This window comes from Nyctereutes procyonoides, unplaced genomic scaffold, assembly GCF_905146905.1.
Source record: "Nyctereutes procyonoides isolate TBG_1078 unplaced genomic scaffold, NYPRO_anot_genome, whole genome shotgun sequence".
Classification (NCBI taxonomy): Eukaryota; Metazoa; Chordata; class Mammalia; order Carnivora; family Canidae; genus Nyctereutes; species Nyctereutes procyonoides.
In genome coordinates this window covers 52,664,047-52,691,940 of record NW_026575140.1, presented here as the reverse complement: position 1 = coordinate 52,691,940, position 27,894 = coordinate 52,664,047, and the positions used below count along the sequence as shown (strand labels likewise).

The window sequence follows — 27,894 nt, the reverse complement described above, 5'->3', positions numbered from 1 at the left end:
GTATCTTTTAGTAACAAAATATCCCTGGTTCCCTCCACTGACTTGTACATAAGCAGACATAAGGACAGGTGTATTTATATGAATGTATCAATGTATTCATGTGTGTGTATCTGAATACATGGATACATCGACATATATGTGAATACATTATTGCTATCATTCTCAATAAACTTATCTTTTCGATTAAGAATAAGAAAAATAAAAGTTTTAGGGACACTTGGGTGGCTCAGTGGTTGAGCATATGCCTTTGGCTCAGGTCATGATCCTGGGTTCCTGGGATCAAGTCCTACATTGGGCTCCTCACAGGGAGCCTGTTTCTGTCTCTGCCTGTGGCTCTGCCTCTGTCTCTGTGTCTCTCATGAGTAAATAAATAAAATCTTTAAAAGACAAAAAAGAAAAAAGTTTTATCCTAGTTTCACTACCCATTCTCTGATGCTCTGCCTCTCTTTGTGTGGGTCAGAGTTTCTGACCTATATCTTTTGCATTCTACCTTAAAGAACTTTCTTTTAGCATTTCTCATCAGACAGCTCTATGGACAACAAATTCTGTAAGTTTCTTCAAGTCCCTTTAGAAGGTAATTTTGTAGGGTACAGAATTCTAGGTTGGCGGGTTTTGTTCTTGTTTTGTTGTTCTTCTCAACACTTTAAATATTTTACTCCACCCTCTTCTGGCTCACATGGTTTCTGAGGCGAGGTCAGATGTAATTCTCATCTTTGTTTTTCTCTTGGTAAATGTTTTTAACCTCTGACTTCTTTCAATATTCCTTATTTTTTATTTTCTGAAGTTTGAATATGATATGCCCAGGTGTCATGTTTTTTTTCTTTTTAACCAGAAGCCCTGATTTCCCAAGTCATTATAATCCTGCTAATACTTTTAAATTTAACTGTAAGGAAATACATAACCAAAATTCATTTTAAACTACAGAATATGTCCTAAGGAAATAATCAAGAGATGGATGCACACCTGTGTGAACAAATGCTTTTCAAGTGTTGTTATACTGAAAAATTAGAAACACAATATCCAGCAATAGACACATGATCCAACCACATATTAAATATCATGTGACCACTAGAAAGAGTGTTTATCTGGGGGGGGGTAATGAGCTGCAAAACAGTCTGGTTCGATTTTTGTAAACCAAGCAATCTTATGAAACATATGACTGATTAAAATAGATACAAAATGAACAGATATCCTGGTGTTTCCAGCTTGTCTCTGTGTGTTGGGGTTGCAGGTGAACTTGATTATTTACTCTCTTTTTCTGAGTGTAGGTTAGTTGCAAAATCACAAAACAGATGATTTTTGAAACACATTAAATTCTGGTGATTCTTGATGTCATTTTTTTTCTTTATAAAGAAAATTCACTAATGATTTAGAGACATGGAAATTGGATTTAGTGTCCACTTTTATTTCTGACTTGCAGTGCAGCTTATTTGAGATCCATATTGTTAACTCAGTAAGACAGTAATCTAATTATACCTTTAAAAAACCCTTTGGTGTTCCTGAAGGCACTCACAGACAAGACAATCTGTCTGACTTTTCTAAGATCATCTTTTGGCAAAGCTCAAATGCTGAGTCATTGACAGTGTATTTAGCATGACATTTAGTCTTTCGAGGTGGGGGGAGTCCCTCCCTTTTCTCCGTCTACCAAGCCATATTGACCCTTTGTGTTTTCCCTGACTTGACATACCTCCCTCACAATGGCTGGTGATGGATATCTCCTGGCTGAAGTGGCTGTGGGGATGACAGATGAAGTTGATTCCTCTAGAACCTTTGCTAGATTTAGCAGCCCAACAAAGGCTTTCACTGCAGGGATGCTCTAGTGAGGATGAGCTGAGGCTTAGAACCCATTTTATGCCTAGGGAAAGGTACCATTTCTTAGCCTGTGTTTCTTCATCTCTTACAACAGCAAAACACATTTAAGATGGTGGAGGCCAGACCTGATAAGATCCTCGAACTCTTGGTAGCTAATTGGGAATTCAGCACTTAACCTAAGAGAGTTAGATGAGAACTCCATGTAACATTGTGCCTGACACCTAGACTGTTCCCAACGAATGTTAATTCATTTTCCCCCCTCTTTCTTCACTCTTTGAAACTGGACCAAGTGTAGCATTGATTACCCTGTGCTTAAAGCTCTCCAGAGAACAGATTTCCCTTTTAACTCCATACCTTGGGTGCAAGAACTCTTTCCCACTCTTTACCTGTCAAGGATACTAGAAGAGTAAACAGATTGCTGCTCACATCGCAGTGCTCTGAGAATAGCTTCACACTGGCAGCTGGAGGGGCTGAGGGTTATGGGGTTGGTGCAGAATGTTTGAGGGTTCTGTGAATCAGGCTCCTCCTGAAGTATGTAGTTACTTGCTTGAATTCATTCAACATCTGGATCAGCTTTCTTGTGCTGTTCTCACATCTTCCTCAACTCTTACATCAAAGATTCTTCTCAATGAAACATCCCTTGTAAAGATCTCCTGCCCTAGGCTACCAAACAGGGAGGACATTTAGGGATCACCTGACTTGTGCCAACAAGGTCCAAGACATGGCATGCCAAGAAACATGGTTAGTGACAGAGTCTACATCCTTCTCAGGATGTACTTTTATTGGACCTCGCTATGGACATGAAACCAAACTATTCTCGGAGGAGAACACATTCCAGATTCAGATGCCATGTTATGTCATTGCCTCCCTGATCCCAGAGACAGCTGGATGGTGGAGGACAGTTAACACCAGGAAATTTGCCCATGACCTTGACTAAATCCTGGTTTTCCCAAATTTTGAATCAGCAGCCCTCCTTTGAACCTGCCCATCTCTTATCTGACTTTCCCCAAATTGGTGTGTTTCCACCCATTTCCCACATGGTTGTGATTGGCCACTCAGTACTGGGGATGAAGGACAGCAAAGCAGTATAGTCATCAAGGAGAGGAAATGGTGGACCATTTCAGGAGTGGTAGCATAGGATGCAGAGACGTAGGGAAGTAATTTGCACATCACTCCCCCACACCAGCTTTCCTGACTCTGGACGTGGTTCATGTGTTACAATCCCCAGGGGAAACTGCTGGCATAGGTGCTCTCTCCACACTTACTCATTCCCCGGAGTCATGGTTGGGAAACATGGGAATGTCCAAGAGAAAAGTCTTGTGACATGTTGGGACTTATTAAAAATGAGATTAAACAGCAGCAAAGCCTCTTGCTTCTGTGATGTCTAGACTCATGTGTTAGCGGCTCGATTGTTCTGTGTTTTACCTTTGTTGTGCTTTTTACCTTCCACAGGACCAGCTATCGGCAGACATGTACAGTTTTGTGGCCAAAGAAATTGACTATGCAAACTACTTTCAAACGGTAAGGGTCCGGGAAGGTAAGAGCACTTACTGTTTGTTCACAAGAGCCAGGGTGTGGATGGGAAAGAATGTGGCGTGGAACCGAATGGCCTTTGGTGGAGCACGCCATGGGATAGAGTACAGTTTTTAACTGTTTTGTGTCTGAATAAATGTGGTCTTCTACTTCTCCTTGTATGGATTTCTCTACAAACGTAATAATAAAACTCAACCTATCCATGATGATTATTGCAACTCCGTGGTCTGCGGCAGTGGTTCTCAACCAGGGGTGATTTTATCCTCTCTTCCAGTGGATCTTCAGCCATGTCTGTAGGCACTTTGGGCTCTCACCACTAGGGGAAGGGCATTTAGGGAGAATAGGTCAGGGACACTGTTAAGTATCCATCCTACAATTCACAGAACATTCCCCTACAGCTAAGAATGACTCAGTCCCAAATGTCATTCGGGCCGAGGTTAAAAAACCTGGGTCTGTCATAAACAAAGAACTTGGGGAGAAGAAGCCAACCCCGCCCTCAGTCCATAATTGTCTCTCATTTCGATTTTGGCCAAAGACAAGGACAAGTAAGTATAGGATGATTAATGTAGCCTGTATGCCTGTCTCTCCTTGATGAGAGCAGATTTAGACCATCGAGAAACAGGATCTGAGTCATCCATACTTGAATAATCAGGTCCAAATAATTAAGACCCTGGCTCTTTACCAGGGAAAGTGCAAGGCAAGTAAAAAACCAAACCAAGCCAAACCAGCAATAATTTAAAAAACTAATAAATAAATAACTTGAGAGAAAAAAATACAAATTAAAAATCCAGTTAAGATCACCTGCCTTTAAAGCTGGGGACAAAACCCAAACCTTACATGAATTGGGGAAGTGATGGGATAAGGAAAGTAAGGAGGAGAAATCCTGAATATTTTTAAAATTATAATTGTGGCAGAAGTGCCCTGGGCCTGGTAATAGTCCCCCCAGTGCTGTGACCAGTGAGTGGTCCAGACCTGATAGACGTTCCTCTGACCCTAAAAAAAGAACTGATAAGCATTCCTTCCAGCCCAGAAAGTTTATTTTAAAGTAATAGCACTTTCTCAAGTATATTCCACTGGGTATATTTACAGAGATAATATTTTAGAATTTCTGGAACTAATGACATTTTTGACATTCCAAGTCTTCTCTTGGACTGCCGGCTTGGCATTTATGTCCCATTTATTTCAGTGCTCTGATTTTTTTTTTGGGGGGGGGTTTAATTCCTGTTAGTTTCCAGTTATTTTACTTGTATATAACTGTAAACAAGCCACGCCAAGCATTTAAACTGAGCGATTCCCTCCCCTTTCCCTCACACACACCCAGTTGTGGGGTGGGGGTTCTGAACAGAAATGGCAGGCCTGTTGCTTACTGGGGTTCATCTGCTCTTGTTAACATTTCAGCAGCTGTTTTTTTTTTTTTAAGATTTTATTTATTTACTCATGAGAGACACAGAGAGGCAGAGACACAGGCAGAGGGAGAAGCAAGCTCCCTGTGGGGAGCCCGATGTGGGACACAATCCCAGGACCCCGGGGTCATGCCCTGAGCTGAAGGCGGACGTTCAACCAGTGAGCCACCCAGGCGTCCCTCAGCAGCTATTTTAGTAGTGAGATGATCAAAACAGACTAATTGAGAGAATTGGGTGTTCAGGCTGCATCACTAGAGTCAGAACAATTGAATCCCCAAGGTACTTGACGATTGTGGATCAAGCCACACGTTTTCTGATCACATATATTCAACACACTTCCAGAAACGAAGATCATATACAGCCTAGCATTTAGCTCTGTCTTCTAGACAAATGCAGTTTTTTTTTCTAAGATTTATTTATTTACTTGAGAGAGAGAGAGAGAGAGAGAGTGCACGTGTGTGCACTCAGGGCTGGGCGGGGAGGGAAGAGAGAGAGAGAATCCCAAGCAGACTCCACACTAAGTGCAGAGCCCATCATGGGGCTCGACCCCACAGTCCTGAGATCATGACCTAAGCTGAAACCAAGAATTGGACACTTAACCAACTGAGCCACCCAGGTACCCCTAGGCAAACGGATTTCTGAGTGTTCCCCATTTATATTTTCCTGTTGCACTTCTCTGTGTAGCTTTGAGGATGGGGTGGGAGGCAAGGTAGGTTCACAGTGAAGGCAAGCCATCTGTGTCAGGCTCCAGCCGGGGGAGGTCCCCTCATACTTGGTGGCTCTCCTGCCTCCCAAACATCCAGTTGTGGTGACTGCTTTGCTCCAGAGGCTGAGGTGGAAGCATGCTCAAGGCATCATTTTCGGTGGACTGGGAGAGAGCAGGGGCCTCCCCCTCCTTCTCCAGGAGTCAGGTAGCACCTTCATGCAGAGCCCCCACCGGCACCCCGGGCACAGGAGCCGGGCTCCCCACCCTCTGGCAAAGGGTAATGCTCACCCTTGTGTCTCCTCAGCTCATAGAAGTGCAAGCAGAGTACCACAGGAAGTCACTGACACTCTTGCAGGCCGTGTTGCCTCAGATAAAAGCACAGCAGGGTAAGTGAGAGACCTTCCTTGGAGCAGGGAAGTGGGTGAGCTGCTTGCCTGCTGGGATGAGACCCCTGCTCCCTATATCTCCTCCACCCTCACACTCTCCCAATAGGGCCCCACGTAGACGAGCCTCTTGAACTTCCCAGGCTGGTCCCCTGATGCAGGTGGAGGGCAGCACAGTGCACCCACACACACTGCCCCCCAAGGGGGGGCTGAGTTCAGAGGGTGGGCACAGGTGTGTGTGGTTGGTGCATATGCAGCACAAAGCCCAGCAGGTCTGGATGCAGCTAGCCAGCCCTCTGCCCCACCCAGTCTCCTCCCTCATCCCCAAACCACAAGAACGGAGACTCAGCTGGGCCTCCCTGTCTTGCCTGGGTCAGGCAAATCGGTCTGACCAGAGGAAAAGAAATACTCCAGCACGAGCGAGCACCCTTCTCTTACCGCTGACAGACCCCTTTCTTGCTTCCCCACTCAGAGGCCTGGGTCGAGAAGCCTTCCTTCGGGAAGCCCCTGGAGGAGCACCTCATGATCAGCGGCCGGGAGATCGCCTTCCCCATTGAGGCCTGTGTGACGATGCTCCTCGAGTGTGGGATGCAGGAGGAGGTAGGTCCAGCGACGGCTGACTCCAGCCCCCAGCAGATGTCAGCTCCAGGCCCCAGATTCTCCTCTGTCCCCAGCTCCCCACTGACCCAGACACATCGTGGTGTGGGACAGCTCCCCATCCTATAGCACACACGTCGGTCCTGCTTTCTCTGTGAGCCTTCACTTTTCAGGAAGGGAAAGAGGAAGGATTGTGGAAGGCTGATGCCACTGGCCCTGAGGAGCTTCTAGACACCCTCCAGCCAGCCTGTCTTCCTATTTAACAGGATGTGGTCATGCTGCTGCTGATTCTGCTGCTGGTGCTCCCATCGCCATTCATCCCCTTTCTCCTCTTCCTCTGCACCTTCCTCCTCCTCTTCATTTTGTGCTTGATAAGTAGACCTTTTGACAAGTAGACCTTTTAACCTTCTTGATCATAACTCTTTTATAGAGATCCTGGAAACAGGATTGATAGAGACGTTAGCAAGCCTTCTTAAGAGCCACATGTAAAGATGTCTGTTGGGAAGTCGGTGACTGTGGTTTTATTGCTGTGTAAACCATTTTCTGGGAGGTGGACCTGGCGATTGTTGTCTTCTTTAGGCTATTTTAAAATCTCTGCTCCATCTTCCCTTGATCTGATCAGCCAGCCAGTCGATATTTACTTAGGATGTACCGATATCGCTGAGCCAAGTACTCATGGAGGAGATGGTGGCTTCTGAACTTGCGGGAGGATACGTGTCTAGCATCTATCAAATGTCCCCAACTAATTCAAAACAGCCACAAGTCTTTAAGTGAGCCCTGGGTCATGTGCGACAGACAGGGCTAATTGAGAAGGAAGCCAGGATTGTTCAGATGCATATTGGCTTCCACTTTGATGCCAGGCATGTTGACGTGCTGGCTGTTCTCAAGGGGTGGGGATAAATGTGGTTTTATGGACCACATTTTTTTTTTAGATTTTATTTATTTATTCATGAGAAACAGAGAGAGAGAGAGAGGCAGAGACACAGGCAGAGGGAGAAGCAGGCCCCATGCGGGGAGCCCAATGCAGGAATCAATCCCAGGACCCCGGGATCGCAATCTGAGCCGAAGGCAAATGCTCAACCCCTGAGCTCCCCAGGTGTCCCTGTGGACCACATTTTAAGTGCTGGGCATTCTTGTGTCTGTTGTCAGTGACTAGAGGAGGAGATCTTTACAATCCCTGAGTCAGAGCTTTGTAGACAGAAGTGCACTGGGCCTCACCAACACCCCCACCCACCCACCCAATATCACTCTTTAAGATTACAGAAAAACTGCACACAAAAGATAAAATAATGATAAAATAACCAGCTTATGGACAGTTGTGCTTCCCTTCTACCTCCATTCCTGCCCCCACCTCCCCACCCCAGCCCTGACGCCTGCCTTGGATAATTGGAAGCCAGTCCCAGACATTGTGCCATTTCATCTGCATCACTTCAGTATGTTTCTCTAAAAGATAGGGTATAAATTGTAATTATATGTTCTATGGAACATAAAAACATTATATACAAAAAGGAAAAGTCATTTGTTAATATCTTCAGCTATCTAATTAGTGTCAACTGGTTCTTTCCACCTCTTGCTAGGCCTCTCTCTGTCTCTGTCTCTCTCTTCTCTCTTTTTCCTGTTTTTCCCTATTCTGCACCAGCTCATTTCCTCTTAGTAACAAGTACACAGGTTGTCCCTAGGCTGGAAAAAAAATATATCTTTTTCCAACCCAACTACAACCTCCTACTCCTTCCCTAGCCCTTTGATTTTGTGTTTGGTGTCATCCAGCTTCTTATAGGAACCCTCCACATGTGCTTCCCCTGCACTCTTAGCCCCTCTCACTCTCCTGCAGCTCCGCTCTGCCCTCATGCCTGGGCCACACCTGCCTCTGCGGTCCCCAGGGACTCCAGCTTGCCAAATCCCAGGACTCAGGGCAGCTGTCTTGGCCATGCTACCACCTGTGAAGTTAGTGGCATAGCCGTTCTTGAAACTAGCACCTTCCTTGGCTCCCTGATCCCCCTCTTGCCCCTGTCAGCGGCATTGGGATTATCAGCACCACCACTCTATCCATGTCCTCAGTGAGTATCTGGGGTCTTCCCCCTTCCTCTGGTCTCCACTCGCACATGTGCCACCATTTCCTCAATATGTGCACAGTTTCCTCGGACACCCCCAAACTGGACTCACTAGCTGTTATAAGAATCCTTTCCGTCTCCTCTTGTTTTTTTTATACATCACTCAGTGAAACAGCCTTCTCAGTAACAGTAAAAAATCTACAGGTTTCTATATGACATGCGTACTGTCTTCTCTTTGGTCTTGTCCATCACCAAATGCCATTGCATTTGGTTTCCTGTAAGGCAGTGACAGGGTTTTATGAGGATCCAGCCCACTCCTTTGATATGTGCTGTAGCTTGCTCTTGGTCATAGCAGCCTTAGTTATACACTAGCCCAAATGTGTTTATGGCACTTCCTCACATATATGCCAGAGAGCTTTGGACATCTATCTACTTAGAATGGAGTTAGCGATCTTAGCAGGCCAGACACTCAGTATTCCAGATCAGGAACATTTTCTTCTGAAGAAACTTGGAGATCCGAGTGGTAACCACAACAGGTTGAAAGAGCAAAGACTGTTCTGCGAGCCTTTCAGTCTGTGGGTTGCAGCACAGAATACCAGGAGCTGAGAAGATGAAACCAACCCGTAGCTCTTCAACTGTGTCTAACTCACCTGTGACTTGGGGGTTCCCTTCTAACTTGTATCTGCAATCGTCTCCTTAATACACCCCTGTCTCCTTCTTCTCTTTGTCTTCAGAGCTCACTTTTGTATGAGGTACAGGGGTTGGCTTAGAAGAGGTGGCAGTGATTCAGAGAGAGCATTAAGGATGGAACACGGGGGCAGCCCCGGTGGCTCAACAGTTTAGCGCCACCTTCAGCCCAGGGTGTGATCCTGGAGACCTGGGATCGAGTCCCACGTCAGGCTCCCTGCATGGAGCCTGCTTCTCCCTCTGCCTCTGCCTCTGTCTCTGCCTTCTCTCTCTCTCTCTCTCTCTCTCTCTCTGTCTCTGTCTCTCATGAATAAATAAAATTAAAAAAAAAAAGAATGAAACACGGAGCGGCTGAAGGAGGCATCTCCCCCTTCTCCCCCTTACAGACCACCCCTAGCTTGCCTGTCCTCTGAGGACATAGACTTTGTCTCTGAAAGTAGAGCCCTGTGTCTTCTATTACACACACATGTGCTCACCCTCTAAGCCTTTTCAGATCCAGCTTCCTAGATATCCCATGTCTGACCAGGTGTTGGCCAACTTCTTCTCCAAAATATATCTTAAATACACAAGAAGTTGCAGTGCCCAAGGTTCATTGATTCAGCAGATACTTACCAAAACAGAATGATAGGTCATCCTATCCTAGGCTCTGGGATGCAACAGTAGGTGAGGCCCAGTTCCTGCTCAAAAGTTGCTTACATCTAAAGGTGGAGACATTTAGAGAGTGGGCAGCTATGATCCTGGGAAACAGTATCAGGAAACATGCCTCGAGGAGTTACCGGAGGGAGGGAGTGGGGAGACTTTGTGTTTGTTCTGCTTTCGTGCCTTTGAGTTGCAGGGCCAGGCACTGACCCCCTGTGCCGTTGCAGGGACTCTTCCGCGTGGCACCATCTGCTTCCAAGTTGAAGAAGCTGAAAGCTGCCCTGGACTGCTGCGTGGTTGATGTGCAGGAATACTCGGCAGACCCCCATGCAATTGCAGGTGGGTGCCCATGGCCCCTTAGCGAGGTGCCACCGTGTGCTGTAGAGGCTCACAGGAAGGGCGTGTGGTCATGTGACACCTGAGCCAGTGGCTTCCCAACATATTCAGATGAGTCCACTCAAGGCTCAGTTTCAAGTCGGATTGCTAGGGCCCCTTGGAGATCTCCCCGATGTGCCAAGAGAAGAGGAGGTGATGGTGGGAAATAGCGAGAGAAACCAATGTGATCGGCCGTCTGGGTCCCACTGCCATGCCAGAGCCTCTGATCCACTCATGTGGGAGACCACCACCAATTGGACTGTGGTGTGCGGGTTGAGGAACCCATTCCCAGATGCACCCCCACGGGTGATGCTGGCTGGTAGAACATGACCATGCCAACGTAAGGTGGCTCATGGCCAATATTGTGTTCATCTCCAGGAGCTTTGAAATCTTACCTCCGAGAGTTGCCGGAACCTCTTATGACCTTTGAACTCTATGACGAGTGGATTCAGGCTTCCAAGTAAGTACACCATGTTTTGGAGCACTTTGTTGGGCGGAGTTTATTTGGAAGTATTTATTAAAATTATGAAAGCGTGGAACCTGTGATCTTATGACTCCACATCGTGGTACACATCATAGAGAAATTTCTGCTCATATGTGTACCCCAAGAGGCGTGTACCCGAAGATGTTGATGATGGTGTTATTTTGAGTAGCAAAAGCCTCGAGGTTATTAAAGGTTCATTGGTGGGGGGGTTGTGGTGTGTGATTAAATTAATCATGGTCTATCTATATTGTGACATACTCTGTAGCACTTGAAAGCACTAGTCGAGCTATTCCTGCTAACACGAAAAGATATGAAGCCTTACTTTTCAGTGAAATAAAGCAAGTTAACAAGGATACATGTGATATTCTATTTTTTTGTTTTGTTTTTAAAAGCACACACAACACAATACAATTTCAGGAGGGCCTCTGTGTGCATATAAATGCATAGAAGGTTCTGAAAAGGCTCACACAAGCAGGTAGTAATTCTTTTTAGAGAGAAGAATAGAATAGTGATCATAGGGTCTTGACTCTTATTTGTAACCATTACAAATATATTAATAATGACTCATTAATAGCTAATATAAAAACATGATGCCCTTAGCTGGGTGCCTGAGGAGGGGCATGATTTCTAGAAATCTCTAGTCGTGGGCTTAGTCTCAAAACACAGCCAAGCTTAACCTGTCGGAAGGAATGCCCGAAAATGTATGTGCTTCTTTGGACCCTGGAAGAGCCCAGCTGACCTACGAGGGAAGCCAGGCTCTACATGTGGCGTTAGAGAAAGCTAGCTCCAGTCATGTTACATGGTGCTGGGTTGTTGTTGCTTTTTTTTTTTTTTTTTTTTTTCCAAGATGGAGTAGAGACTATGCATCAGAAAAGCCTGGCTGATTATCTGGCATCTTTACATTTCCTTGTGGAGCATGGGTGTGACCTCTGTGATGATATTGACCATGAGCCCTATCTATTAGAGGCTTGTCACTGTTCTTAGCTCATTATACACCTTTAACTCTTTTAATTGCCACAGTAACTAAACCTTTGAAAGTGGGCTGTGCTGTTTTTCCCAGGTTACAGGTGAGGACGTCGAGTCCTAGAGCAGGTGTGTGACAGCAGGTTACCTGCCATCTAATAAATGACAGAATGAGGATTCAAGTCCAGGGGGTCTTGTTTCAGGAACCCATGTGTGTAACTACTCTTTATACTCTTTATACTTCTCTAGAGCCATCCTGTGATCCTAGGGATGAAGATAAATGAGATCGTATCCTCTGATAGAAACTGTCTCTCTGGACTGTATATGTGATCTTGATGATATAGGAACCCAGACTTTAGGATCTAGCTGGGTCTTTTTTTTTTTTTTTAAGTAGTTTTTTAAAAAATTTTTTTATTTATTTATGAGAGTCACACACACACAGAGAGAGAGAGAGACAGAGAGACAGAGACACAGGCAGAGAGAGAAGCAGGCTCCATGCACCAGGAGCCCGATGTGAGATTCGATCCCGCGTCTCCAGGATCGCGCCCTGGGCCAAAGGCAGGCGCCAAACTGCTGCGCCACCCAGGGATCCCGGATCTAGCTGGGTCTTAGCAGCATCTGCCCTTTCCCCTAAGACACTGATTGAGAGCTTGAGATGAACTGGCCCCAATACTGAGCTGTTTGTACTGTTGTTCCTTTATACCACTCACACGGACTCCAGGTGGGAAGTACTCCCATGAACCCGTTTTACAGATGAGGGAAGTGAGGTTGCGTAGAGATTCAGTAGTTGGTATGAGATCATGGGAAGGATGGAACTGGTCTTACATGGCCTCCCTGCACAAAACCATTTTCGTCCAACCTTTGGTCGAATTGCAGCCACTTCAGAAATCTGTTAACCTTTCCATTTCTAAATGACATATTTGGTTTGTACTTCAGAGTCCTAGTAAAAGTGTGTTTTGGAGAATGCTTACCTCTTCCTCAAGGCTGAATTGAGGGAAAAGACAGATTTTTATCCCCTTGTGAAGATCTGTGGGAGGACCTATGGGTACACAGCAATGAAGTGTGGGTGATGGTCACACTTTGCCTTGGGCCCCAGGTTAATGAATCAAGGCTGGGGCCTCATCCAACTGATGATTCCCTATTAATTTTTCTGGGGAAGAGATTCTTTGAGCAGAAAGGCCTTCCTAACCATGTATGCCTTATAGATTTTCATGAAAAGCATATATAAAATGTAGTCCTTTGAGTAACTTCTTTTAATTTTTAGGGGCTTTATTAAAAAATAAAAACAAAAACCCTTGGAGCAGACCTTTTGTAGAGTGGAGAATCTTTGGTTCATGGAAAGTATTCATCTCGAAATTAGATCTGGAAGGTCAGATTTCCTCATATGCCTATTTGCCTTTTCGAAAGGTATTTACTGACTACCTCTTATGTGTCAGAAGCCAAGGAACTTTAACATCTGTTGAACTGGACAGTAGGCTGCCCCATGGTGTGAAAGTGGATTGAGCACTCCCACTGGTATGTTGGATCCTGGTTTCTGTGCCAGAATCTCCCCCTGACAACACCACGGCCCTGTCTTGCCCTAGACTAGGTGTCTGGCTTCTGCCCTCCTGCCCCCACCTGCTCCCCTGGCCTGTGTTCACTTGAGACATGTAACGTGCAGGGGAAGTTTACAGGACAAAACAGGGAACACAGGGAAATAGTAATAACTCAGCACTTGAATAATAATCATAGCACACTCGTACGGTCAGTTGCAACAGTTGGCTTCTCATTCTCCAAAATGCAATTGCTGGTTAATGTGATTGCCAGGGAGATCTCATTGATTCATCCTCAACCAATGGCTTTCCTATTTATTCCCCAGTATTCAGGAGCAAGACAAGAGGCTTCAGGCTCTGTGGAATGCTTGTGAAAAATTGCCCAAGGCCAATCACAACAATATCCGGTAAGTGGATGGATCCTGGAGACACGGGGTCAGGGTTATTTAAGCCCCGGACACACGGTTTCCTGGCTAAAGGTCATGGTAACTAGTGTGCATGGCGTTTTATGGCATGCCAAGCATGGTTAATGTGCATGGTCTCCTTTCAACCTCAGATGACCCTGCGAGGTTGTTAATGACTACATTGCCAATGAAGAAACAGAACGAAAGGCTCTATATGATTTTGAAGGCCACTGGCTAATTCAGTAAAGTTCTGGGATTTGCAAGAAGCAAAAATTAATGCAAGCTATTTTTAAGATACTGTGGGTTTAATTTTTTTTTGAAGATTTTTTATTCATCTGAGAGAGAAGAGAGAGCGAGAACACGAGTAGGGGGGAGGCTCAGAGGGAGAGGGAGAAGCAGATGCCCTGTGTGACACGGGGCTTGATCTCAGGACCCCGGGATCACAGCCTGAGCCAACCAACTGAACCACTCTGATGCCTTAATATTGTGGGTTTATTGTAAAGATAGGTGTTCAGGGGCACCCGGGAAGCTGACCAAACTTGGAGCTGGTGGCAGAGGTCTCCTTGAGCTAGTCTGCAGGGAGAAGGAGCCAGGAAAATATCCTCCAGTGCTCTACCATTCGCCACCTCCTTTCCACATGTCTGTCTCTCTCATTCTCCTTGCTGCCACCCGGGATTTTACTTCCCGCTGCTCTACAGATCTTTTCTGCTCCTTCACACTCTCTGCTTCCTCATCCTTTCCGCTTGCCAGCACTGCTCCTGGCCCTGCCACCTCTCCTCAGAGCTTCCCTAGATACAGATTGTCATCTCCAGCTCCTGTTGCCATCTGCCTGAGTATTTCTGGTTTCCTGTTAAAAATTCTAACAGCCGACGGTATGGCGGACCCTTAAAAAATTAAACACAGAACTACCATATGATCCAGCAATGCCACTTCTGGGTATATATGTATTTTACAAATATATTTGTATATACATATTATATATATATTTGTATATACAAATATACAAATTTATAAATATATAAATATAATATGTATATACCCAGAGGATGTGAAAGCAGGGACTTGATATGTGAACACAGATGTTCATGACACCATTATCCATAATAGCCAAGAGGTAAAAACAGCCCAAATGTTGGGTAATAAACAAAAATTGGGTAAATAAACAAAACATACATATGATGCAATGTTCAGCCTTTAAAAGGAAGGTGGTTCTGACACACGCTGCTTCTACATGGGTGAACCTAGAGGGCATTGTGCTAAATGAGAGAAGCCAGAAACAGAAGGACGAATACTGTATGATTCCACGTGTATGAGGTCCCTAGAGTCATCACATTCACAGAGATAGGAAGTAGAGAAGTGGTTGCCAGGGGTTGGGGGAAGGGAGCATGAGAGGGGAGGTGAGAGTTTAATGAGTAGAGAGATTCTTTTTTATTTTTATCTTTTAAAGATTTTATTTACTTATTCACGAGAGACACACAGAGGTAGAGGGAGAAGCAGGCTCCCCGTAGGGAGCCCAATGTGGGACTCAATCCCAAGACCCTGGGTTCACCCCCTATGCTAAAGGTAGATGCTTCACCACTGAGCCACCCAAGTGCCCCAATGAGTAGAGAGATTCTGTTCTGGAAGCTCAAAGAGCTGGAGATGGATGGTGGCCATGGCTGCTCTACAATGGGAAAGTGCTTGATGCTGACTTGAATGCTACTGTATGCTTAAGAGGTTAAAGTAGTCATGTATATTTGGCACAACTGAAAAAAAAATCCCAAGAGCAGTTTAATGTATGGTTTCCTCATTAGTTCCTTGAGATATAACTCACATACCATTGTGTCCTCCAAAGTGTGCAATTTCATGGTTGTTTGTACATTTGTAGAGTTGCACAACTATCACCACCAACTTTAGACCATTTTAATCACCCTCTAAAGGAGCCTGGTTCCCATCAGCAATAACTCCCCAGTCCCTCAGCCTGGCCCCTGGCAGACACTAATTTACCTTCTCTGCTAGACATCTCACCTGGGTAGAGTCCTACAACACGTGATCTTTTGTATCTGGCTCATTTCGCTTAGGATAATGTCAAGTTTCATCCCTATGGTGTAGCGAGTGTCTGTACTTCGTTCCTTTTCTGAGTGAATATTATTCCATTGTATGGACAGACCACATTTTATTTATCTGTTCCTCCCTTCTTGGTGGACGTTTGGGTGGTCTCCACTTTCTGGCTGGCTTTCATAATACTGCTGTGAATGTCTGTGTACAAGTTTGTGTGTGGGCATATTTCTCTTGGGTAGGTCTCTAGGAGTGAATTTTTGGCTCATGTACTAAATCTATGTTTAACTTTTTTTCCCATTAGCTTTCAAAGCTCCACTGAGGTTAATCCCAGGGGATACCACACCTAGCATGTAGAGGTCCCCGCTGATGACACCTGGATACTTTGCTTCTCATCTCTGCACACAGGGAGAGTGGCAAATGATTGGGATTTAAAAAGAAGGAGGAACTTTCCATCAGTAGATACTGAGTCAAAAGGAAAGATGGGGAATTTCTCTGGCCAAAGTTCATGGAAGCAGATGTTGATAGGTAGCCAAGTGAGATCTGAGTCTGTCTGTTTTTAAACCATTCTCATTGTTTAACACATGATGCATCTTCCTTATAATGCAGGGTATGTGAATCTTGACAGTGAGATGGGCTCTAGGAGAGAAACTTCTACCCTGTGCTAGGAGAACGTGGCTGGGGTTGAGCCCTTGTTAAACCTGGCCCTTCTGACTCCCTTTCAGATACTTGATCAAATTTTTATCCAAGTTATCAGAATATCAAGATGTAAACAAGATGACTCCCAGTAACATGGCAATTGTGTTAGGACCCAACCTCCTGTGGCCACAAGCGGAAGGGTGAGTAGAGGGAGGAATGTGTGTATGGGTAGCGCGTGGGCAGGACAGCCAGGGCCCCAGATAAATCATCAGCCTCTTTTGTTTGTCAAGTCCTATTCTCTTGGCCTGCTCATTTTTTAAGCTCAGGAGATGACCCAGAATTCTGCAGATCTTTCTCATTGATGGTCTCAGAGATATGAGTCTGCAGCGAGGGTCTTCTCTGAGTTAATCTAAGTCAGCAGTGGCCAGGCAAGCTCTTCCTGGCTTTCCTGACACTCTGTGAAGAGCATATGTCCCAGCATCTGGATCCAGGGGTGGAGGGCTGTTTCAAAAGAAAGAACAGAGATGGAAAGCAGATGAGTCTGGGAGTTGTGAGAATCACACCTCACAACGAAAGGTGTCCGATACTTGGTGATTTCATGTATATTACTTATTTACATGCTTCCTATAAGGAGGGCTTCTATGGTTACCTGATTCTGTACAAGAGAAAGAGAGGTTCAGAAAGGTGAAGTATCCTTCCAAAGAGAAAGCCTACTCTCAGACCTAGGTTGGCAGGCATCTGCTCCAGGGACCCTTTCGGGGCTGTGGGGTCAGGTGTGCCTCTCTGCTGCCTGGGCTGGTAACCTGGCCCTGTCCCCCTTTGCTCTGTGCTTGCAGGAATATCACAGAGATGATGACCACAGTTTCACTGCAGATCGTTGGGATCATCGAACCCATCATCCAGCATGCAGATTGGTTCTTCCCTGGGGGTAAGTGGCGGCTTCGAGGTGTGGGAGTGGGGTGCTGGGGAAAGAATAAGAGTGATACGGTGAGCTCAGAACTTCTGAAAACAAAGGTGCTTGTTATTAATCCTCCTACACACGCTCTCACACATGCACACACCACTCAGGTAGGGTATAGAGTCATGGTAGTTTCTTACTGTCTAATCCCTGGCTGAGTGACATTCTGGCCATAGGTGTCCACTGCCTGCACTAACCATGTCAGTGGATTTTACTGGTCTAACATCCACACCATGGTATCTTACTGCCTATGAATCATGAAATGCTAGCACAGAAAAGAAAGATCACATGCTTTTATAAATGCTGCATAGACCTAGATGGGGATGGACTTTGATTCAGGGCTCAGGGATCCCTTGTGTGCCATCCTTTTGTTATTCCTTTTGTGTGTCCTTTGAGTTTCTCTTGGCATGTAAAGGTGGGGCTCAAAGGTGATGAGATTCTTTTTTGTATCTAGTTCAAAATTAGGCTGTAAAGGCTGCTCCCTCAGATGGTGCTTAGTAAGTGTTCCTAGCCATGGGAGCACCATTGCATAAGGGTATGATTCTCAAAGGTAACAGCTTTCAGGTGACAGTAGTTGTTATGCTAAATTCAATGTTTGCTTTAAAACAAAATGGCACTTACCTTATGTTTAGTAAAAATCAAGGATATGCTTTTGGCAGTGCAACAGTAAACCATTTCGCTCATGGGAGGATAAAATATTAATAATTCTGTGCCCTGTCCATCAGAGGTAATCTGTGAGTGCTGATCTAACATCGAAAAATTTAATTGTCTTTACTTGATTTCATGTGTTTTGACTAAGAAAGCTCTTAACTGCTCATGTCCTAAGAGTTGCGATGAGACTGGTGAGAGGGTGAAATCAGAATAAAGAAATAAGGAGATAGGAATTTAAGGCATCAATCTGTAAGTTTGTGAATGAGCAGACTTCATTTTCGTTGCAGATAAACAGGTTTTGGTTAGGAAAAGATGGGATACTTCTGAGTGTCACTTGACAGCCAACAACCCTAATGACCTTAGTGAAATCTCTAGTTTCCAATCTTTTAAATTTTTTCTTTGGTTTTCCAGAAAGATAACATCATCATCTATCATCATAATATTGCATCCTATTTTCTTTTCTTGACATATTTCATTGGCCAGCACTTCTCCAATAGTGTTCAATAACAGTCGTGGGTGTGGGCATTGACCCTTTCCCCGACTTCATTAAGACTGCTTTGGTGTTATCACTTGTAACCTTGAGGTTCGAGATAGATGATTTTGTCTTTTTCAGAAAGTACCCATCTGTTCTTGTTTGTTTGTTTGTTTGTTTTTTAAGGTTTTATTTATCCATGAGAGACACAAAGAAAGAGAGAGGCAGAGGCATAGGCAGAGGGAGAAGCAGGCTCCATGAAGGGAGCCTGATGTGGGACTCGATCATGAGACTCCAGGATCACAACCTGACCTAAAAGCAGATGCTTAACCGCTGAGCAACCCAGGCATCCCTTAAGTTGTTTTTTAATCACAAATAGAAAATGCCTTATTTAATTCCCATCATAATAATGTGATAGGTGAGCACTTGTGTTCATCTGCTAACATGATGAGTTATATTAAGATAAATTCGTATCAACAGGTGACCTAATGTTTAAGCACCGGGCACAGTTTTCTAGGGGTGAAGTGAGAGGACAGGCCATGTTTGCTCAGCTTTCTCCTGGCTAAGAAAGGCATGACCAATAGATCACATACACTCATTCTTTCTTCCCCGCAGAGATAGAGTTCAACATCACAGGGAATTACGGGAGTCCCGTGCACGTAAACCACAACGCCAACTACAGCTCCATGCCCTCCCCAGACATGGACCCTGCTGACCGGCGCCAGCCCGAGCAGGCCCGCCGGCCCCTCAGTGTCGCCACGGATAACATGATGCTGGAGTTTTACAAAAAGGATGGGTATGAACCACTGTCCCTTTCTCAGCATTGGGGGTCAAGAAGGGAGGGGTGGGGAGTTAATGCCAAACTGGATTTGCCAGGGAAATTGCACTCTCTAGCAGTGGTTTAGGCGATTTGTAGCAATTAAATTGTTTCCTCTGTGCTGTTTTGATTGAGTCCCTTGGCTTGCTTCCCTTGCTCTAGGGGCAGAGGTAAGTGCAGCTTACTGAGCCAATGGTTGTGATCCATATTAATTACTTTTCATCAAAAGCAAAAAAAGAAGAAAAAAGCTGGTCAGCAAGGGAAATTAAAAGAAATATGTGAACACTATTTTCACTCAAAATTTATAAATGTATGTCAGTTCTCAAATCCCCAAGGGTTTTTTCACCGACAATGGCTCTGCTCATTGGCATTCTTCAGCAAAATTTGTGCAGAAGCAGCACTTTGAATGCATAATCAAACATTTCCAGGTTTCGTCTCTTTAAAACAACAAACCTAAAACTTGAAGCAATCTGAATGTAAAATCCTTCCAAGGTTTTAAGACTTTCCCCCCATCTTTTCTGATTGACACCTACACCTATTAGTATGCGGTCACCCCAGGGACTCATAAATGCCTTCAACTTAATATTGTACAAGAACGACCCTCTCGATGTTCCTATACAAATCAGTTTACGTAACGTGTAACTGCATGATGTGATTCCTGAAACAAGTAAAATGGGTATAAACATGTTTCATAACAAACACAGCACAGCTGATTTGCTGTGAGCGTCAGCCATGGCAACCAGTGTAGGGATTATGAACACCCCCAACCAGAAGGCATCGGCAAATGTGTCTTCCGAAAGGAATGGGTTGCATTGTTTGCTCCAGCAAGTTTGTTGAAACTCTGGTTAAAAATTAAAAAGTGCTTAAAAAAATAATTAAAAATTGCTGCTGTAACATAAAATTTAACAGCTGGTCTTTCAAAATGGGCCAGGAGCAGAAAGCACTGAATGGAAATCTTGGAGATTCAGGCAACCACCTTCTGCCTCCCTGAAGGATCACGAGGCAGCCAGAAAGATCTGCTTGCTCCAAAGGTTTATGGTCTGAAGAGGGTCAGAGGGAAAGTTGAAAACCAAGAATTGTAGAGGTGCGTGAGTCTTACTTGTTCACCGCTCTTGGTTTCTGAGTGGAAGCTGGCACTGGGGACCTGGACCTATGTCCTGGGACGATGGAGACATGTTCACAAGGGCTGGCATCCCTGCTTGTCCCCTTACCCAGTGGAGTCACTTGCTGTGTGAAGCAGCCAAGGGGTTATTTATCTGCTCTGAGCTGTTGGTTATTGTTGCCTAGCTAATGCAGAAAGAAGAACGGAAATTCCTAGAAGTTAGGGAGAGTAAGGAAAATTTCCTTAAATCTTAAAAAAAAAAAAAAATATTTATTTGAAAATGAGTGAGTGGAGGGTAGGGCATTGGGAGAGAAAATCCTGAAGCAGACTCCCCTCTGAGTGTAGACCCTGAAGCAGGGCTTGATCCCAAGACCCTGAGGTCAGGAGCTGAAATCAAGAGTGGGCCGCTTGACTAACTGAGCCACCCAGGTGCCCCTCCTTAAATATTTAAAAAGAGCATACTTAGAATCCAATCTTTACATTGTGAAAGAAATACAGAAAGACAGAGAGGAACACATATTAGCAAGTGCCTCGGATTTTGTTTTTAATCTCCGTTTAAGCAGCTCTGTTCCTTTGAGAAGTATGTCTAGCCAAGGAGATACCCTGGAGGATGAATTCCAGTCCCGGCTGGGTTCTGGAGAACTCCGTTGGTCCTGGTGTTTCTGCATCTGAGGTGTGCTGCTCTGTCCTTCCGGCCAGACCCCATCGGATTCCCAGAACCCTGTGAAGAGTGATCCAGATGCCATCTATGGGAATGTTACAGCTGTGGAATCTTGGAGCAAAGTTCACCGGCCCGCAGAGTACACAGGCAGATGCAAAAACTTGAATGATGATTTTTTTTTTTTAAAAGTAGGCTCCATGCTGGGTGTGGAGCCCAGTGTGGGACTTGAACTCAGAATCTTGAGTTTAAGACCTGGGCTGAGATCAAGACTTGGACGCTTATTAACCGACTCAGCCCCCAAGGTAGATGCCTCTTGAATGATGACATTTTAAGCAACTGCCTCCTCTCTGATGACGATGGGTCATTCAAGAACTTTGTAAATGGTTTGCTCATTCCGCATACTGTTCGGATTTAAAGCTGAAACTGCCACCATCTACTTTAAGGGTATAGGGGATGTGCCACATAAATTATTCTTGCACACTAAATGGGGATAGTTTGTGTGTTTTAAAATTTGTATTAGACATGTGGAGGGCTTACTGGTGTGGGGTAACCCTTGCTCAGTTGTCTGGGTACTGGCACAGGTGCTTTCAGGTACAGTAAGCTGATGGATGATGATCAGTTTCTAACCAGCTTTCACAGAAACAGAAATCGGCAGTTATGTGTCTATGGGGAGAAGAAAGCAATTTGCATCAGCTGAAGTCCCTGTGCTATTTTAGCAACAGTAGGGGAATTCTCTGCATTTATCCCATTTCTGAGCTTTTAAAATCTATGAGACACGTTTTAAAATCTTCCAATTACCCTCTTGAAACACTGACAAAGCTCGCTTAATGAAAGCACTTTGGTCAAGTTAAAAAAACAAAACAATTGTGTATCCATAGATTTACCAGAAAAAAAGGAAAAACTGGCTCAAATTTGGAAGAAATGGTAGGTTCCCCATCAGTGCCAGCAACATTTTCCTGGCTGATGGCTGTTACGTCGTCATTCATCATACAAAATGGTTCACTCCCATCCCAGCTCCAGGCTTTGGTACTGCTGCCTTTGATTCAGGATGACTCAGGAAATGGAGTTTCTTTAGCAAGACTTGGAGGCAGATTTTGGAGCTCACATCGACCTTTCTCATTACTGTGGTAGGCAGATTAATGACTCCCCCCACCCCCACCCCAACACACAAAGATAGCAGCAGGTCTCGAATCCTGGAACCTGTAAATATTACCTTATTTGGGAAAAGGGTCTTTGCAGATATTAAAATAAGGACTGTGAACTCAGGGAACCACTCTGGATTACCAGGGTGGCCCCTAATACAGACACAAGTATCATAAAATGCAGAGGAAGATGTGACATTTGCATGCAGAGAAGGAAAAATGTGAAGATGGAGCAGAGAGAGATTTAGAGATGTGGCAGCATGCCAAGGAATATAAGCAACCAGAGACCGGAAGAGGCAAGGACCAGCTTCTCTCCTGGAGCCTCTGGAGGGAGCACAGCCCTGCTGCCTTTTTTTTTTTTTTTTAAGATTTTATTTATTTATTTGAGAGAGAGCAAGAGAGAGTGAGCACGAGTTGGGGGGGGGGGGCAGAGGAAGAGGGAGAAGCAGAGTCCTAGCTGAGCAGGCAGCCGGACACTGGGCTCGATCCCAGGACCCCAGGATCAAGACCTGAGCCGAAGGCAGATGCTTCACCAGCTGAGCCACCCAGGCGCACCACCACCCAACCCAGCTGCCATCTTGATTGTAGCCCATTGCTACTGACTTTGGCCTTCTAGCCTCCAGAACAGCGAGGGAATGGATTTCTGTCATTTACCAATTTTGCAGTACTTGTTACAGCAGCTGCCAGGACCTAATACATCCCTCCACCGCAGCCGCACACCAGAAGCTTCGCGGTGAATATGGCAGCAGGTGCTTGCTTCTTGCCACACTGAGGGTTGAAATCTAACCACACTCTCTTTGACTGAGTTGGTCTCAGTGACTTACTTAACTACCCGAATGTGGTAGAAGGAATGTGCTGGATCACAAAGATTATGCCTTGTATGCCTTATGATTATGCCTGGGTCTCTTGAATACTCACTCTTAGAACCCAGTTCCTCCCTATGTGGGAGCCCAGGCAGCTGCTCAGAGAGAAGTTAAAGCCCCTGGCCTTCCTCCCCAGCTGAGCACCGAGCTGACAGCCAGCACCCACTTATCAGCTTTCTGAGGGAACGGTCCTGGAATCCTCCTCGCCAAGCTGAACCACCTCAGCTAGTGTTGGGTACAGTACACGAGCTGTGCCTGCCAAACTCTGCCAAAAGTGTGGATTTGCGACCCAGATAAATAAGCTGCTTCGTTTCCAGGCTGGCTCATTACACAACAAAAGCGAGAACAAGCTTTAAAGAAAGAGGGCTGCTGTACTGCGGCCCGACCCGGTTCTCCGAGGCTGCTCTAATTGCCCTGGGCTGGGATTCAGGCACTGGTGCTTTTTAAAAGTGTCCTAGCTGGTTCTAGTGGTTCTTCTCGGGTCGAGAAGCAGTGAATTGCAGAAAGATTTTGCCATTCTGAGTAAGGAATTTGGCAGGGATATAATTTTTAAAAATTTTTTCAAAACTTTCCTACACTAGTCATTGAGTGTTGGTGTGACATATGGGCTGTCCTGACTGCCAACACTCCAAGCCACAAAGTATTGATTAGGTCACCCAGTGTACCCGGACACCCTGTGTAAGCTCCAGCTGAGAAATTTTAGGGTACAGGTTACTGTGTATTTTTAATGCCTTGTTTGTATTGGCTTTTTGTTTTCTATAAAATAGCGGTATCTGTTTCATGGATCATTTGTCCCAAATAATACATGAAAATAACCTTGTGGATCCTTTTTACTTTTCTGTCAATGGCAGAGTGTTATCCCTGGTCCCATCCAACAGTTTTTTATGTGAGCCCTACTGCCTCCTAAAGAGTTGGCCAAGATGTCTACACTCTCTTGCCCATTGGTCAGGAGGGACCCAGGGGCCCTAAGCATTTGTCTGATGTCTCCATTGGCTGTGTCCCTGGCAGTGTGAACAAACTCAGTTGGGATTGGTGAGAAGCCAGTGGACAAGCCCAAGGGCAAGAAAAGAAATTATGCCAGTGATGGAGTCTCATTCCCATTCACATCTCCACCCAATGGCTATTGTCTTCCCCTTTCAGCCCCTTTCTGCCTCTATTCCCTGCCTGCTGCCAGCTGTACACTTCAGAGACCTCACCAGTACCGCCACCACCATTCCATATGCTGCCCATTTGTTGCCTTCTGGCTCCGTCCCTTGCTCTCCATTCTTACCCTACTGGCTGACATCAATCCCACTATGCCTGCTCAGACCTACCCTCTTGAGTCCCAGCAGGATGGCAGTCTGTCCACAGAAATCCCAGTGGCCTTGGCTCTTGGACCCAGAAGACCAACACACAGCTCTCAAGTCTTGAAACCTGACCTGCCTGTCACCATTTCCCTTGTGCCACAGTGGTCTGGTCCTCAGAGGTGCTCTACTAGAGCCAGTTGACAGCCACCCAAAAAATCCATGAGGACCTTTACACCAGAGCCAGCGATCCCCCTTAGAGCTCAGTTCGGTGTGCAATGCATCCTTCGCCAGTGCTTGGCACCTGCTCTGCAATGGGTCTTGTCCCACCCATCTGGACCTTCATCTGGATGTTCAGTAATTTGGAATAGGTGCCTTTAATTGGGAAGGCTTGGGAGCAATGTGAATGGTGCCCTACGGAATACCAGTGGAACTGGTCACATTGGGTTGGGAGGGAACAGAAACCTGGGATCTAACGGCTCCTAAAACACATGATTCAGTGCACCCAAATCAGGTCATTGAGTGTATGATTTCTTAGAGTCCATGACACATTGTCACGTGTCACAGATCTTCATAAGGTTGCCGTGGCATGCTTTGTTTCCCAAATTTATTAAATCAGAAAGCCTGTGGCCACCTGACAGCCAGAACCAGGGGTTTAAGGCCTTACTTCTGTAATTGCAGATATTAGGGTGCTCTGTAGATCCTGCAGGGGAGGATGTAGATCCTGCAGGGTGCTCTGTAGATCTTGCAGCACACAGAGACCGTGACCCCAAAACGACGTGTCGTCTCGGGTAGCTGGTGCAATAATTTTATTTCAGGTGGAACCTGAACCTGTCCAGAGACAAGCTTATCTAGAAAGTCATCCTGGGTACCAGTGGGAAATTTGACTCCTATTTTGGGTTTGCATTGGCCAAGTGGACCTTTTTAGAGATATATTCTTGGCCCGGGCCCCCGCTCAGCTTCCATGTCGCCAAGATTTATGCATTTATGGATGCTGAGTCTGCGGAATGCGGCCAGATGACTCCAGCCTTTATTTGTACTGGGGAGGTTAAGGAATTTTGTTGTTATATATTTAAGAAAGGAATTATCTATCCCTGGAAGAACTGGAAATTGCCTGATTCTGGCCTTTCCCAGGTGAGTGTAGGCAAGGCTAAAAATGAGCCTTTCGATTTTTAGGTTTCCTGACACTCACCATCTGGTGACCCCACAAGCCCCTACCACTGCTGCCTGGCCCCTAAGTTTATCCTAAACATTCCCTGAACTTACAAGTCTTCAGGAGATGCTTGGGGATCTTTCCAAATTCTCCGGGGTCTACCATCTGATGCAGATGCATTTCTTGTCTCCTCTCTCTTGGCTGGCCTTTGCCAAATGTAACTGCTTTTCAGAACAGAAATCAAAACCTTCCAGATCTCCATAGACTTGAGTACTTTAAAACCATGTCTTAGGTAATACCTTTGGCTAGATTGTTCCTGACCGGGATTCAAAAGCAGACTTGGCAGATGCCTGCCCTATAGAGGGGGGAGAAAAAGCAAAAAGCACCTGCTAACCCTTGGCGGTCCACTCCCTAGAACGGTTCACAGCAGCCTTCTGCTCCACGATAAATGCATTCTTTCTGTAGATGCCTGTTCTTCTTGCAGCTGGATCTTCCATCTTTCAGCTTTGGGCTTTTATTCTTCCCTCCCTCCTTCCACTGGGGCAGCCCTTTGTCTTAACTTTTAAGGTTCTGGATCTCATGGTGTCCCTGTGTGGCCTACCGGAGTACAGACTTTAAAACAAGAAAATCACTTCATTTCCTGCATCAAGGAGACAAGTATAGGTCTGACCTTTCTACTCCCTTCTCTATGTACCCTGTGGGAGAAGAAGCTCCTCATGTGAAAGAACCCTATGAACATTGCAGAGTATGAACTTTGGGGTCAGGCGCTCTCTGAGTTCACATTCTGGCCATGTGACCTTGGGAAGGTACTTAACCTCTGAATGCCTCGAGATTTCTTTCTATGCAAAGTAGAGACCTAAGAGTGAGCATCAACTTGAGAGTTGTTTTGGGCAGTAAATAAAGTTTTACTTATGAAGTGTTTAGAACATTGCCCCGCATGGGGTAAACATCAGCTGCTTTGAGTACATGGACTAGGGTTTTGAGTGACACTGTCCGTTTTTCAGATCACAACACGGCTGGGTGTACTTCTCCATGAGGCACAACGACCAGTCCCTTTCTTTGCCATGGTGCCACTAAAAGACACCATGAATATCTGTCTCCACCCACCCACGGGTTATTGGGCTAATTCTGCAAACACAGAATACAAAAAAGCCAAAATGGACTGGCTGAGGACCTTGGAAGGTGGCAGGAGAGTCCCTGTAATGTGATGTAGAAGGCCGTCTGGAGGGTGAAGGGTTGTGGCCATTTCTGCCTGAGTCTCCTGCTCCCTGTTGCAGGTTTCGTTTCCCAAAGAACCTTCCAGTCAAGACTACCTTTCTGGTTTCTTCCCTTCTTTCTCACCCAGGTGACCTGGGCGAGGGCAGTAAGACTTAAAGAAAGAAGAGGATCCCCTCTTTATTTTTCTATGCTTAAGCCTAGAGTCTTCCAAGTAGGCTTTCCCCTCCTCTGAAACCCATGCTGGCCCATCTCACCAAATTCCTGGAAGACACAGGAACCTACCAAGAAGGAACTCTATTCCTTGTTCGTTCCCCATACTTCTATCAGAGAACCTACCCTCCCCCCAATATTTGGTGTTTTGTTGGGAAGGGAAGATAGTCTTATGGCAAACCCTGGAAATCCAGATAGCATGACCCAGATGGGGTCTTCCCAATATCTCCATCTCCTACTGGCTTGATTCGCTGGCACAGTATGCTTCTGTCCCCCTCTTGTCAGCCTGTTTTAGGCTTAGGTTCACTACCTCTTTCTTTCTCCATGAGGATTAAAAAAAAAAAAATCTGTACCTGGCACCTACAAGGACAGAGCATCATCGTTGTCAAGGCTACCATTTGTTGGCTTCTTAGGTTCCCGGTATATTGTATACAGTGTTCTGCTTGTTTCCTACAACCCCAAGGAGGAGGGGTCACTATTACGCCCATTTTATAGAAAATGATCAGAAGAAACTAGATGTTAAGGAACTCATCCATATTACACAGTAATGAGAAAATCTGGGATTCAGACTTCAAATACCTCCTTTCAAAGCCTGTACTCTTGGGCTGTGCTACTCCCCTGAAGCTTTGGGGTGAGCTGGACAGGGAGTGGGGTCACCCCATTGCCCAGCTGCCCCTCCAGCTCCACACAATCCACCTACCGAGCTTTTATCTTCTTCCTTCCATGAAGATGTCATTTGATTGTCTGTGTCCCCAACTTGCCGACCCATAAATGCCATTTGCATAGCTAGACAGAGTCCTTAGGGAGCACACCCTGTGTCTGCCATCCCTCACACACCACCATGGCCCATCACGTGGCCACGTAGCTTCCTCCCCCAGGTAAAGGTCCAAGAGTGTGCTATATATACATGTCTTACCACTCAGGCACTGATAAATGACCTTCATGGCAATGGAAATGGATTGGGAGGTATTAGCCTCTTTCTGTAGATGAAGAGCTCTACTGAGTCAATGAATGGTTTAACTGGTTCTAGAGACTTGGATGATTCCAAAACCTATCCTATGATACAGTCTGTTACGAAAGGTACAAAGTGTGTCCTGTGATAAGTTCCATGCAATGATA

General features: G+C 45.5%; 1 protein-coding gene across 5 annotated transcripts in view; it reads left to right on the top strand.

The window, feature by feature from the left end:
* ARHGAP44 (Rho GTPase activating protein 44) overlaps nucleotides 1-27,894 on the top strand; it is a 164,620-nt gene that overhangs the window by 119,646 nt on the left and 17,080 nt on the right. For all 5 annotated transcript variants that reach the window (XM_055305056.1, XM_055305054.1, XM_055305053.1 and 2 more), the window contains exons 8-16: nucleotides 3,265-3,333; nucleotides 5,759-5,840; nucleotides 6,310-6,437; nucleotides 10,039-10,150; nucleotides 10,565-10,646; nucleotides 13,492-13,572; nucleotides 16,332-16,445; nucleotides 17,082-17,173; nucleotides 18,942-19,122. In XM_055305056.1, the coding sequence (XP_055161031.1) occupies nucleotides 3,265-3,333; nucleotides 5,759-5,840; nucleotides 6,310-6,437; nucleotides 10,039-10,150; nucleotides 10,565-10,646; nucleotides 13,492-13,572; nucleotides 16,332-16,445; nucleotides 17,082-17,173; nucleotides 18,942-19,122 (941 nt within the window). The remainder of the gene's footprint in view (nucleotides 1-3,264; nucleotides 3,334-5,758; nucleotides 5,841-6,309; nucleotides 6,438-10,038; nucleotides 10,151-10,564; nucleotides 10,647-13,491; nucleotides 13,573-16,331; nucleotides 16,446-17,081; nucleotides 17,174-18,941; nucleotides 19,123-27,894) is intronic.